Source organism: Trichosurus vulpecula, chromosome 4, assembly GCF_011100635.1.
Source record: "Trichosurus vulpecula isolate mTriVul1 chromosome 4, mTriVul1.pri, whole genome shotgun sequence".
NCBI lineage: Eukaryota > Metazoa > Chordata > Mammalia > Diprotodontia > Phalangeridae > Trichosurus > Trichosurus vulpecula.
Genome location: NC_050576.1, coordinates 174,905,906 through 174,919,432, shown reverse-complemented (window position 1 = coordinate 174,919,432; position 13,527 = coordinate 174,905,906). Strand labels below are relative to the sequence as shown.

The 13,527-nt window shown below is 36.7% G+C and overlaps 1 protein-coding gene across 2 annotated transcripts in view; it reads left to right on the top strand.

The window, feature by feature from the left end:
- The window catches only part of STXBP4 (syntaxin binding protein 4), a 228,831-nt gene that overhangs the window by 45,925 nt on the left and 169,379 nt on the right, over positions 1–13,527 (top strand). For both annotated transcript variants that reach the window (XM_036753251.1, XM_036753252.1), the window contains exons 4-6: positions 1,710–1,816; positions 2,204–2,423; positions 3,778–3,856. In XM_036753251.1, the coding sequence (XP_036609146.1) occupies positions 1,710–1,816; positions 2,204–2,423; positions 3,778–3,856 (406 nt within the window). The remainder of the gene's footprint in view (positions 1–1,709; positions 1,817–2,203; positions 2,424–3,777; positions 3,857–13,527) is intronic.

Here is a 13,527-nt window from a genome sequence, read left to right as displayed (position 1 = left end):
GGAGTGGTAGAATAGTGATTCACTTCCAACTGTTGGATTAAGCTACATGGCCCCTAGGATTCCATGACCTCTCCATCGGCCTCCAACCCTCTTCTGGCCATCTTTTTTATGCAGTTCTGGAATGAATGATGCTGCTTCTGAGTATTTTCTGATTTCTTTATTATTAATCTTTCTGGAGCCATTTTCTCATTTTTTCTGAAATATCTTTTGGAGAGCTTGGCTTCTCTATAATCTTTCATGTTGCCATCTTTCCTGAAATTCTCCAAGGCCTCTTAAAGATACAATAACATTATCTTTAGTCTTTGTGGGAGAATCTATTGATGTTACAACTCATCGATGAGATCACAAGTCCCTTGAAGTACCTAGTGATTTGTGCTTTTTTGACAATAGTCATATAAGAAGTCCACTGCTTTTTTTGGTAGACAGGAAAATAGCCATGAATTTGCCAGCATATACTTAATAAAGGTCTGTGAATTTATCAATGTGGTTACTCTTTCCACTGACCATATTGAAACCCATCTAAAACTTAGTAGACAATCTTTAAAAGTGATCCCGCTTGGGGGAAAAATGTATCCAACCGTGGTCAGTCTAGAAATGCACCTTTGACTTGTTCAACAATTGACACCAGGCTCAAATTTAAAAACCTTATCCCCTTTGTAGGATCTGCCAGGGCTTACTTTCCACTTCCACAACCTTTGGGAACCCAGCGTCAACTCCATACCATAATGAGGTATCAAAAGAGCTCCATTTTTACCACCTTTAAATAGACAGGGTGTTCCCAAATTCTTAGTGCGGTTTTAAGCTATTAAAGTTATCATCATCATCACTGTCTGTCATTATTATTAGCTATTAAACTCTTAAAGCTTAAAACCAGTCTAAGACTTTGGGGTCACCCCATATTTTGCAACTCAATATAATTGTCATGCATAGTTAAAAAAACACAGGTAGGGGAGGAGGCAGTATAATATAGTAGATAGGGTTTAAATCCCATTTCCTACGCTAGCTGTGACCATGGACTAATCACTTTTCCTCCCTGAATCTCAGGCAGTGCTCAGAGAGTATGAAGCTCATAGTGTATGAGGAGTGCAAGGTGCACGACTGGAGGGAACCCCTATACTGAAAGTCCCCATATTTTGGAAATCACCAGGTCATTAATCTATTGACCTCACAAAACACTGTGGGATAATTTTGACCCTGCAAAAACAGCAGGGTTCTTTTTAGGGTTTTTTTTTAAAGACTCCACTTCAAAAGTTACAGTCATTGCCCCAAGGAGAATCACTGTACCAAGCAGAACGGTGGCTATTCCTTGCTTAGAGACAAATTGAAGTGCAACTGAATTCTTCGTGAATGAGAACTGAACCTAACACATTATAGAATGTGAACAAGAACTTAAGATAAATTATTTTTTAATGAAAAAACCATTTGAAAAATACATGTAGAGACATATTTCTACATGCATATTGCCATCAATTTTGTTTAAGAAGAATAATTTAAAACTCTTCAAGTAAAAGTGAAAGAATTTTGCTTATATCTAAAACCAAATTCCAACTTGATAGAAATCATAAAGATCAAATCCTTCATCTAGACTTTATAAATTTACTGTTTGTGCAGCATATTGTTATTACTACCACTGCCGTTGTTATTTGCATTTAATCATGTTGGATCTGTTAATTTTTTTTAAATGAACTTTTTTTTTAATTATTTGCTAGGATGGAAGATTAAAGCCAGGAGATCAGCTTGTGTCTATAAATAAAGAGTCATTGATTGGTGTTTCATTTGAGGAAGCTAAAAGCATAATTACTAGAGCAAAATTAAGGTAACTATTTTAACTCTAAAAGATAATACAGATTACTTAGTATGTCTGTTAAAAACAGTATCTGTAAATGTTTTAGTCAAATACTTCACACTTTAAGAATCTCTAATGTAGTAGAACAGTGATTTCAAAATTAGATAAAAATGGAACCACTAAACTGTACATTTGGATCCCAGCAGGCCACATATTTACTTCAAAAATCACCTATTAACATTATCTATGTTCTGTTTCATTTTTATTTCTGTTGTTAAATATTTTCCAATTACATTTAAATCTGGCTCAGGCCATAGTCCACATGTTTGACATCTCTGCAGAAGAATACATTGCTTTATTTTTCAAATAGCTAAAAAGTCTTATTACATTCATAAAATGATTTCTCTTTAATTCTAGATCAGAATCTACTTGGGAGATAGGGTTTATAAGACAAAAACTTAGCTCAAGTCAGCAAGAAACCACACAGTGCTCATCCCTCTTGCCGTCTTCAGCAGGATGTGAGGCCCAAGTTTCAGCATCTTTTAATATCCTTTCTCATCATGAGAACTCTGATCAAAAGATGTCATCCACTCCCATCGCTGTAAATACCACCTTAATGTCTTTAAAAAAAAATCAGGTAAGAGTTTTCATTTATAAATTTACAAATACAATTCCCAAATTCTGTGTTTCTATCTATATTTCCCTCCCAAGATTCATCTTTCTCAAGTTAAGTCAACAAACGTTTATTAAGAGTTTACCATGTAACCAGGCACTGTGCTAAATGCTAGGAATACAAAAAAAAAGGCAAAAATACAGTCCCTTACCTCTTGGAGCTTATATTCTAACCAGTGACAGCATGCAAACAACTATATATACAAAATGTATATAGCATAAATAGGAGATAATCTCAAAGGGAAGGCACTGAGGACTTGGGGATGGGGGAAATGGTAGGGGAGGTGTTCTAGGGAAGACCTCTTGCAAATTCTCCATTGCTATTCTCAGAATATAAAAAGACCTTGAGGAACCCCTTCAATATTTTGGGTGAATCATCTTTGGAAGATCCAAGGAAACATATGAACAAAAAGAATGAAAGGACAGCCAAGGGTTGGTATTTGTATTGCTGGAGAGAATAACCACATTGGTGAGGTCATCAATCCATTGCATTGTCAACATACCATGGGCTGAGCCCCTGCGATTCTTGAGGCAGCATCGATGTGACCCAATGGCAGCACATGTCAACACAGAACGAAGAGATCCCATTGAGTTTCTGGCAACCCCATTGTGATTCGATTTATCATCATCTCTTTTGATGCCTTAGATGACCTTAGACAAGTCTCCCTTTTGATTCTCTGGTTTCTTTGCTGTATACCAAGGCTACTCTTTAGTGTCTGTCTGGTCATTGCTCTCTCCTGTATAGACCAAATTTCCTTGAATATGGTTCTGCAAAATTAGATTCGGGCAGAATGAGAGAATTTCAGATCAAACCCACATATCAAGAGTTCCCTACCACAGAGCTCTGACAGCTGAAAGGAACAAAGAGAAGTATTTGTACTTGAAACCTATGTTCACTACAAAGATTAAAAAAAAGAAATACAGGCAGGCTTTTAGATAACGGGATGAGAATTTTCAAAGATAAAGCCAGCCATAGGTCCATGCTGTTCAGACATCGCACATGAAATTTTCTAGCTTCTATAGCTCCTGGCAGTTTTTTATATTGGGTTCGGTTACCCTTTGAAAGCTGCAGCATAAAGCCTTATATTTTGTTGGCCTTGGACACAGTGGGATTCAAAGTAATCGTTACCTTTAATTTCTTTGATTTTATAGCTATTTATCTGAAGATGAACATACCCAAATGTTAGGGGCTTGGCTCATATTTTTCAGTATTGCTTCAGTCTCTTTAACCATATTTTTTAATGTTAACATGTCCTCCTAACTTGGTCTTTGACCTACTTTAGAAAATGCCATTTCATGTTTCTCATTTTCTTTCATAGATAAAAACCGGATTCACGAAAAGAGAGCCGTCTCCAATTACTTCTCCAAACAACAGCCCCACGGATGTGTCTAATACAAGTAAATGCCCATTTAATTCCCTTTTCCTGTAGTTGTTTTTCAATTCTGCTTCTGTGGGGAGGGGTATATAATGCAACTTCATCATCTTTCCAGAAAGGTGCAGTATACTTTTTTATTTACTTTCATTGAATAAATGGACCAAAATGAATGGACTGTTTGGTAGTCCCTGCCAAGTTATGACTTGAGTTGGAAATGTCCCTAGAGAGGTAGTTAAAATTTTTAGATATGTATGACCATAATCTTCTCTATGCTGCTGTAATAATCAATGAACTATGTTGAAACCAGATAATGAAAATTCTCCTATAAATAAAGATCTGGTTGCTGTGGAAACAGTACTTGTCACTTTAGTGAGGTATGTTAGATTTACCTTTTAAAAACTATTTTTACAATTTCACTTGGCTTGGGAAAAGAAATACCTTTATGAAATAGGCACATCGAATTTCTTATCTGCTAGAAAATTGTTTACCTGTATCTGAATAATACCTATGTTTGCCTAATATTGGATTATTACAGTTTATACAGTATTCATGGCTCAACAAGACCAAAAATGTTAATAGAGTATAATTATCACTGAAGTGTCTACTGCTGTGTCTTGAAAGAAAATTTTATTGAGGCATTTTGACTAAGTTTTGGGGGGTAGGTAGGTGTCGCTGTGCATAAAGCACTTGGCCCAGAGTCTGGTTCAAATCTAGTTTCAGGTACTTACTAGTTGTGTGATCCTGGGCAGGTAATCTAATCACTATTTGCCTCAGTTTCCTTACCTCTGAAATAGGTATAATAACAACACCTATCTCCCAGCATTGGTTTGAGGATCAAATGGGATAATAATCATGAAGTGTGTTGCACAGTGCCTGGCACATGGTAAGCACTATGTAAATGCTTATTATCATTATTATGATGATGTTGGTTTCCACAGTTCATCACTTTCATCAGTGGCCATTTGTTTTTTCACATTCGTAGGTAGGTTTGAATTCCAAAGTGATAAAAGTTGAATTGAAATTTAAAAACTGTCCAGCTTATGAAGGAATTTTTTCATTTATGTTAAGGCCATAGTGGTTTCCATTAATTGGGAGAAAAACTCACCATTTGTTTAGAAATCTTGCATTCCTTGTATTCATCTAAGTTTATAGTGGTGGATGTTGTCATTTGGGAATCTCCTCATTCAGTGATTATTTCTGGTCTCTAGATATATCATTTTTATTTCATTTTGAGAACCCAAGTAAGAAAAGAAACAGGTCAGAGTTCCATTCAGCAGTGGTGGGATGAAATAGAAGATGAATGAGGTACTTTTCTAAACATACTAAGAACCAACCCACTGTTTTTGTACTTCAATTTCATAATAAGATGATAGCGATAACACTACCATGTATTTTACATTTTAATTTTTTCTTTTGAAAATCATTTAACACTTCCATGGCTCTATATTATTCATCTCCTTATTCAATATGCCTTTATCGAGTGCTTGCTTTATGCAGTGTACTGGGAATAGAGAGAAAATGAGAGAGGGAAGGAAGGGGGGGGTGAGAGAGAGACCGAGAGAGAGAGAAAGAGAGAGGGAGAGGGAGAGGGAGAAGGAAGGAAGGAAGAAAAAGAATTTTCCCTGAGGACACTTAAAAGTTTAATGGAGAATTCTTTATGCATTTAAAAATTACTACTTTATTCATTCCGGTTAGACTTGGATTTTTTTTTTTGATAATGCAAGGGAGGTATTTAAAAATAGAAGTATATACCTGAGAGTTATGACTTAATTTCATCTGTCCAATGTGCCACATCCTTACATATGTCAGTAATTAAGAAAAAGAAGCATGGCTCTAAAAGTCTTTTGTGGTGAAAAAAGGATGTGGATGGCTACTTAAGAAAATCTGCCCTTCCTTTCTTTCTGGGTACAGAATAGGCTGTCCATCTATGTGTATGTTTCTCTCTCTCTCTCTCTCTCTTTTCTCTCTCTCTTTTCTCTCTGTCTCTCATTCTCTTATTCTCTTTCTTTCTCTCTCTCTCTCTCTCTCTCTCTCTCTCTCTTTTTCTCTTTTCTCTCTCCCTCCCCCACATCTTTTCTCTCTCCCTCCCCACCTTTCTCTGCCAGTCCTTCTTTCCATTTTCACTGTCTCTGTGCTCTCTCATCTTCTCATGCCCTTGCTACTGCAGCAGCTCCCAGCAGGTCTGATGATATTGATGATATGATGATATTGCACTACATTCCTGTGCCATAATTTGTTCAGCCAGTCCCCAGTAGATAGAAAACTCATCATTTTAACACTGATATTCTTCTGAAGATGCCACATCATGGAATATTGCCGTCTTCAAAGAGCTAAAGTTTTGGATAATCCAATAAGTGATAGGCAGGCACGTGGTAGACATAAGTGCACTACACTGTGTAACCCACAAATAGTAGAACCCAGGAAGACACAGAAAATAAATCATTTAGGACAATGGTGTCAAACATAAATAGAAACGGGGGCCACTAAACCATGTATAAGGATCCCTGTGGGCCACATATTGACTTAGGAAACCATGTATTAACATTATCTGTGTTCTGTTGTATTTTTATTTATTTTGCTAAATAATTCGCCATTACACGTTAGTCTGGTTCAGCCACTCTCTGGAGTGTTGCATGTTTGACTTTTGCATGTCTGATTTAAGAGATGTATGAATGGAAAAGAAGGTGGGCCAGTCATTTAAGGAGTGCAGCTTAGGCGTTTTACAAAGTACCCGTGTACTTCGTTTTAATCCTATTTTTATTGATATCTTTGGTTTTATATCCCCTTCATTTTCAAATATGTCTTTTCCCCTTCTCTACCCATTGAACTATCCCGTAACCTTTTTTTTTTTTTAAATTCTGAACTTAAACGACAACAAGGAGCATTTCCATACAAAACAATAAAAGAGATTCTATATGATACTAAATCTCCATTTCACATTTCTTCTTTTTAAAGGAAAGTAGATAATAAATTCTACATGTCATTTTCAAAACTGTCGTACTTGACTGTGTTTCTTTCTGAATTTCCTTCTCTTCTGCACACTTTTAACAGTGTCACAATGGCCCTCTTTTTTTTTGGCATCACTATTACTAACCTTCAACCCCCAACACAATTAAAAGGCAAAAGTAAAAAAAAAAATATAGCAAACAAATATAGTCAAGCAAGACAAATCCAGACAGCAGACCTGTGCAGAAATGTGTCTTCTGCATCTTCTTTCTATCACCTCTCTGTCAGGAGTGAAGTAACATGCTTTATTATAGGTCCTCTGAAGACACAATTGATAACCGCATTGATTGGCATTCAGTATTGCTCTGCTTGTTTAAATTCCTTTCAGTCTCTGGACCTCAGTTACCATATTTGTATGATGAAAGGCTGGATTCGATAATTTTTGAGATCTCTGTCATGTAATGTGCTGTGACTTAAATGAGATAATATATGGATAACACCTTGTAAACTTTAAAGTCCTGCGTAAATGTCTGTTATTGTCATTATTATTCTGTCCTTCTAGACCACATTGCCCTAAAATTGAATTGGTGTGTACTCTGAGAATAAAAACATTTCAATATTAACCTAAGTAAAACCCAATTAGCAAGATTTCAGGAGGTCTGTGAAATTGGATGGGAAAAATAATTATTTTCACTGACCTCTAACTGAAATTTATCATTTCCTCAATTTTGAATAAATAAAACAAACAAAAAACATGACTCTGAGGAGTCTGTTTGCTTTCCCAGCCTATGCCAGTGGGGTTCACGGGACCAAAAAGGTCAGGAACTCCTGCTCTATAGCATGAACAGTTTACTCAAGAAAAGAATTGGTAGATACTGGACATGGTGAACACCAAACTAGTCCACAAGAAAGTGTCAGACAGTAAACATTTATTAAGCACCTACTATGTGCCAGGCCTGATGCTAAGCATTGAGAATGCAAAGAAAGGTAGAAAATAGTCTCTGCTTCCAAGGAGCTCACAGTTCAGTGGAGGAGATGACATATAAACAACGATGTACAGACAAGTGACGTACCGCATAAATTATAGGAAATAATCAACAGATGGAAGGTACTAGAATTAAAGGAGATTAGGAAAGACTTCCTTTCTAATATGGGATTTTTTTAATAGATTGGAAAAAACTTGTTATTGGCATTAGTATTATCCCTGAGTCACTTTCTATATACATTCAGACTATCGATTCATCAGAACAAAGATTGGAATAAGGGAAAAAAAAGAGAGAGAGAATGACATAGCATACAGTTGAAATATAACTCAATCCTGAACTATTTAAGCAAGTAATTGAACATCAAAAATGGAAAATGGACAAGAAAAATGACACTGACAGTGACTAATGATTTTGTCCCCTAGTGTAACCAATGCCAATTAATTGCCACATCAAGAAGATCAAAAGAGTCTAGCCTGGGGGTAGGGGGGGGGGGCGGAAACCTGAGGCCTTGAGGCCACATGTGGCCTTCTAGGTTCTTGGGTGCGGCCTTTTGACTGAGTTCAAGTGAAGTTTGGATTCAGTCAAAGATAAGCCTTTGTTTCAGAGGGAAGCTTTGTTGTTGTTTAGTCATTTCAGTTGTGTCTGACTCCTAGTGATCCCATTATCCCATTTTGGGTTTTCCTGGCAAAGATATGGGAGTGGTTTGTCTTTTCCTTCTCCAGTTCATTTCACAAATGAGGAAACTGTGGTAAACAGGGTTAAGTGACTTGCCCAGGGTCACATGGCTAATAAGTATCTGAGGCTGGATTTGAACTCAGGTCCTCCTGACTCCAGTCCTGGTATTCTGTCCACTATACTACCTAGCTGACCAGAGAGAAACTTGGGGTTAATTAAAAAATTTTGACAATTTCCTGAAGACAACCTATCTTTCTATGTTTCGCCTTTTCAGCATAGGTACAGCCTACTGTCCATTTGCAATATTTGTCCAAGATGTATAGTGATGAGTGAACTCTTTAGGTTGTCTATCAAAATGCATATTGTATTTTGGACAATAGACATTCTTCATCCACTTAGTTTTTCCTATGTGGATAATTGGTTTAAACTTTTTAGTCAGGGCAACCTCAAGTTTCTATTATTATGTTAAAAATTCTCTCAATTGCATGGAGTTTGATAACACATGAATCTTTGGCTTAGTAACCATATATTGTTGTGATCTCAACACCCATATCTTACCTTCAGAATTCTGCATAGATGTGTCAGAGGTTTCCAAGAAGACCAATTGTTTTCATTACTGTTCTTTATGTTCTTGAGAAATAAAGAGAATGCAAATCAGGTTGTACTTGAAGACAGATGCTCTGTGAAAGAGAAACTCAAAGAAAAACTGCATAAAGATGTGACAGTTTCAGAAAAGGATTTCTGCTGTTCTCTTGTTTCTGTGAAGAAGTAGCAAAATTGCACTCAAAATTTTATTCAGCAGTGATAACTTAGAGAGTTAAGAATTGAGCTGAGTTACAGGAATGGATTATTCCAGTTTGGCAATTTAAAAGAATTAATTCTCAGAGTCATCTGTCCCTTTTTGTACCACATTCTACTTTGTTTATTTTGCAGGGATGAGGTGCCCAAGTTGGTATTTGTGGAGTCAAGAATAGCTAGGATCTGTGGCTCTATTTTCTTTCCAGAGTACTTTTACCAAATGTATCCAGCAAGAATTTAATAATTGCCTACCATGTTCAAGGCACTACAGATAAAAGTTAAGCAGTTCCAGTGTTCATGAAACTTTCATTCTACTTGGTTTGGGGGAAGAAGGGGATTGGGAGCAGGAGGAGGTTACAATAAGTCCACAAAGAAGGATATATATAGTCATTTTAAGGGTGGAGGGAGAAAGAAGTCTAACAACTGGCAAGATTAAGAAAGGCCTTGTGTATGAGGTGGCCCTTGAATGGAGCATTGAAGGAAGCTGAGAAGTTTAAGAAATGAAGGTGAGTCAGGAGAACTTTCTAGGAATGGAGGACAGCCTATGCAAGGGCAAGGAGGTAGGAAATAGAATATTTTGTATGGGGAATAGCAAGCAGGCCAGGTTGACTGGTTATAAAGTACATAGAGTGGGAAAGTGAAATAAGTCTAAAAAAGATAGGTTAGCTGGAGCCAAATTGTGATTCAACATTTATTAAGCACCTACTGTGTGCCAAGTGCTAATCTAAGTGATGTAGATACAAAGAAAGGCAAAAGACAGTCCTTGCTCTCAAGGAGATTATAGTCTTATTGAGAAGAACACGACGCAAGCAACTATTTAGAAACAAGATATATACAGGGTAAATAGGAAGGAATCATCAGAGGGAAGTCACTAGAATTAAGAGGCATTGGGAAAGGCTTCCTGTAGATGGTGGGATTTTAGCAGGGAGTCGAAGGAAACCAGAGAAGTCAGGAGGTAGAGATGAGGACAAGGGATGTTCCAGGCGTGTGTATTTCACACCCCTTTCTGTTCAAAAGTGCATCATCTCCTTGGGAAGGAGGAAGAGGCAGGGAAAGTATTTTCACCAGATACTTCTATGCTCTCCAGTCCTTCAGGGAACCAAGAATGACACCTCCCATGGCTGTCTTTTTTTTTTTTAAACATCATAGATGAACTATGTGAGCAGTCTAGAATGAGTTGCCTCTGTTGTATCTTGAACATGTGTCCCATGTGAATGATTCATCCTTGATTTTTAGTTTGACTAGGTAACATTGTTTTTTATGCTGCTAACTTTCCTTTCTTCTGTTTTGTTCACCAAAATTCTCTAAATATGAATTCCATTTGAGATGAGCCAAAGGGCTTTCCACCAACTAATAAGTTTCTTATTTCTACTGAGCCATAATATACAGTAAGATATCAACTCACTTTGGAACCCACGTCACTCCAATTTTAGGCTTAATACTCCAGTAGTCCTGGCTTTCACACCATCTATTTTAGCTATAAGTCTGATATTGGTTTTTTTTTCACTTTATAAAAAATGTTTTTATTCTGAACTCAAATACCCAATGAAATGAGCATTTCTATATGTAGCATAATAGAAGAAGAGAATGATATCTTCTTTAGGTTAAATTTGCAGACAACACAAACTCAATTATCTGGATTGTTGAATGAATGAAGGAAGAAAGGAAGGAAGGAAGGAAGGAAGGAAGGAATGGAACTAAGCACAATCTACATATATGAAAATCCATTCAGATAATCCAGAGATATTCCTTAGGACCTTTTCTACTCTATTCGAGAGAGGATAGTGATGTTTGTATAGTATGTAATGTGCCACACAGGCATTTCTTCAGCATGCATACAGTATGGAATTAATAAGCACTCTCCCCCGAGAGAGGAGTGGTGATGTCTTCTTGTGCAATCTATGCTGTGTGGTAAAACAGCCTTGAATACACCAAGATCAAGATAGGCAGAGATAAGAGAAACAAGGTCACATTCTACCTAAATGACAAAAATCTCAGCCTCCGATTTCCTCTGGATGTGGATGAAGTTTTGTCTAATATCTGAGGATCCTAGTTCTTTTTGCATGTAGCTGCATCTACAATAGGTGAAGCAGCAGGGAACAAGCATTTATTAAGCACCTGCTGTATTCGAGGCACAGTACTAAGCATGTTACAAATATCTCATTTGATCCTTACAATAATCCTTTGAGGTAGGCTGCTGCCCTTATTTTATAGTTTATAGGAAACTGAGGAGCAAACGAAGGTTTGAAGACTTGCCCAGATTTACGTACCTCGTAAATGTCTTTAGCCAGATTTGAACTCAGATCTTCATGACTCCATGCCCAGCCCTGTAGCCTTCTGTGAAAAGTAGGTGCATTTTTTTAAGTCATAAATTTAAAGCACTATTCACTATAACCTTTGAACTCTCTTAGCACTATGGATTAATGTTATTTTCTTTAGAGATACAACTATATATAACTAACATGGGCAAAGTTATTTGCTATAACAATGAATAATAATGAAGGTATAGAAGATAGATCTTGAGAAATTTTCTTATTTAAAGACTTAAATGTTTCATGACTCAGCTTTGCCTTGACTTCCTATAATAACCCTTCATATGAAAATGGGGTAACAATTTGCTTTTGTACAGAAAGCACTTAATATTATGTAACAATGATGCATTATTCTGTATATAGTTTCCTTTCTGGGTCTGTGGTGTGAGATGGTTTAAAGATTGGATCTATACATTCCATGACTCTTCTGTTTTCCCGGACTTCCTAGATGATACTTTCTAAATGAAATGGGGGTAAAATAATTTGTTATTTAGTCTTTTTTCAGTTGTGTTCAACCCTTTGTGACCCTTTTTGGGGTTTTCTTGGCAGAGATACTGGAGTCCAGTTCATTTTACAGATGAGGAAACTGAGGCAAACAGGGTTAAGTGACTTGCCCAGAGTCGTACAGCTAGTAAATGTCTGAGGCTGGATTTGAACTCAGGACGATGAGTCTTCCTGACTCCAGGCCCAGTGCTCTGTGCACTATGGCACCAACTAGTTGCCCACAGTTTATCTTTGAACATAAAGCACCATTATCACATAATGATGTGAGCTGTCATCACTTGACAAATGAGTCTCTAGACTCATTGCTCAAGATGGTATTCGTTTGCATTGGAGTGATTTGCCTGCCATTAATACCGGCGACCAAGGAAGCAACTGTATCTTGATCATGACTTTATGTTCCAAGAAGCCAGGTTTTCAGTTTGGCATGATTAACTAAAGTTACTTTCTTTTTCCAATGTTATCCTTTAAAAAAAAAAACTTTATTAAAATAACTGTACGTAAACTTTTTTAAAACCAGTCTAAAAAAACATTTTGAGAAATAACCTCATAAGCATAATTAGGTATCTTTCTCACTGATCTTTAACTTTTTACCTTTTCCTCTAATCCTTAATCCTATTCACAGACTGTGATTGGACTATTTCTTTTCCAACTCATTCATCTTTTGGTGACATATGCTCAGATTGAGGGCCTCTTTCTGCAGCTTGATTGGGTATCAAAGCCTCTACAGTCTTTATTCTTCTGCTGCCAGTGGCTTCAATTCTAGGTCTTTAGTGAGAGGAATTTTTTTCTATGTCTCTTCCCAACTAATCAGGAGAAAGGCCTTTCCAACTTTCCTACTCTCAGCTCTTATTTCCTCGCAGGTAGCTGTTAAAAAAAGAATAAAAGTTAGATGTGATGCTACTGGTCTACTTGAAATCCTATGATCTGTTTTTTTTCCAATTAAAACACTTCTCAGTAAATTTACTAATTCACTCCCAGCTTCCCACCTTTCCTACAGATCTATATTGTTGACAGTCAAGTGTGAACTGAAATTGTAATGTAATTGTGCTGTTGGCAATTAAACTTTTACAACTTACAGAATTTTGAATTAGAAAAATCTCACTTTTTGTCACCAACTTTTCTAAAAGGTTTGGTTCATTTTCTAGGACATGCCATTTTTAAGTTACATATAAACAGAAATTTTAACAAGGTTTTTTAATTCAGCATAAACATTGTTTGATTGAAGGTTCATAATATGCAGGAACACAAAACAGGGAATGGATTAGCTGATTAATTTTATATCCCTTTTATGGAGGCATGGGGAACATATCGGTAGACAATGTATTTTGGTGAGCTTTTATCTAAAATGGCCTTCTAACTAAAATGGTTTCCAAAATCCCTCTTTTTGACAGAAGTCATGTCAGCTTGTCCCCTTCCACTTCCCCTACCAACAAGAGACCATTCATTTTATAGAGGTGTCTCCTTGTTACTAA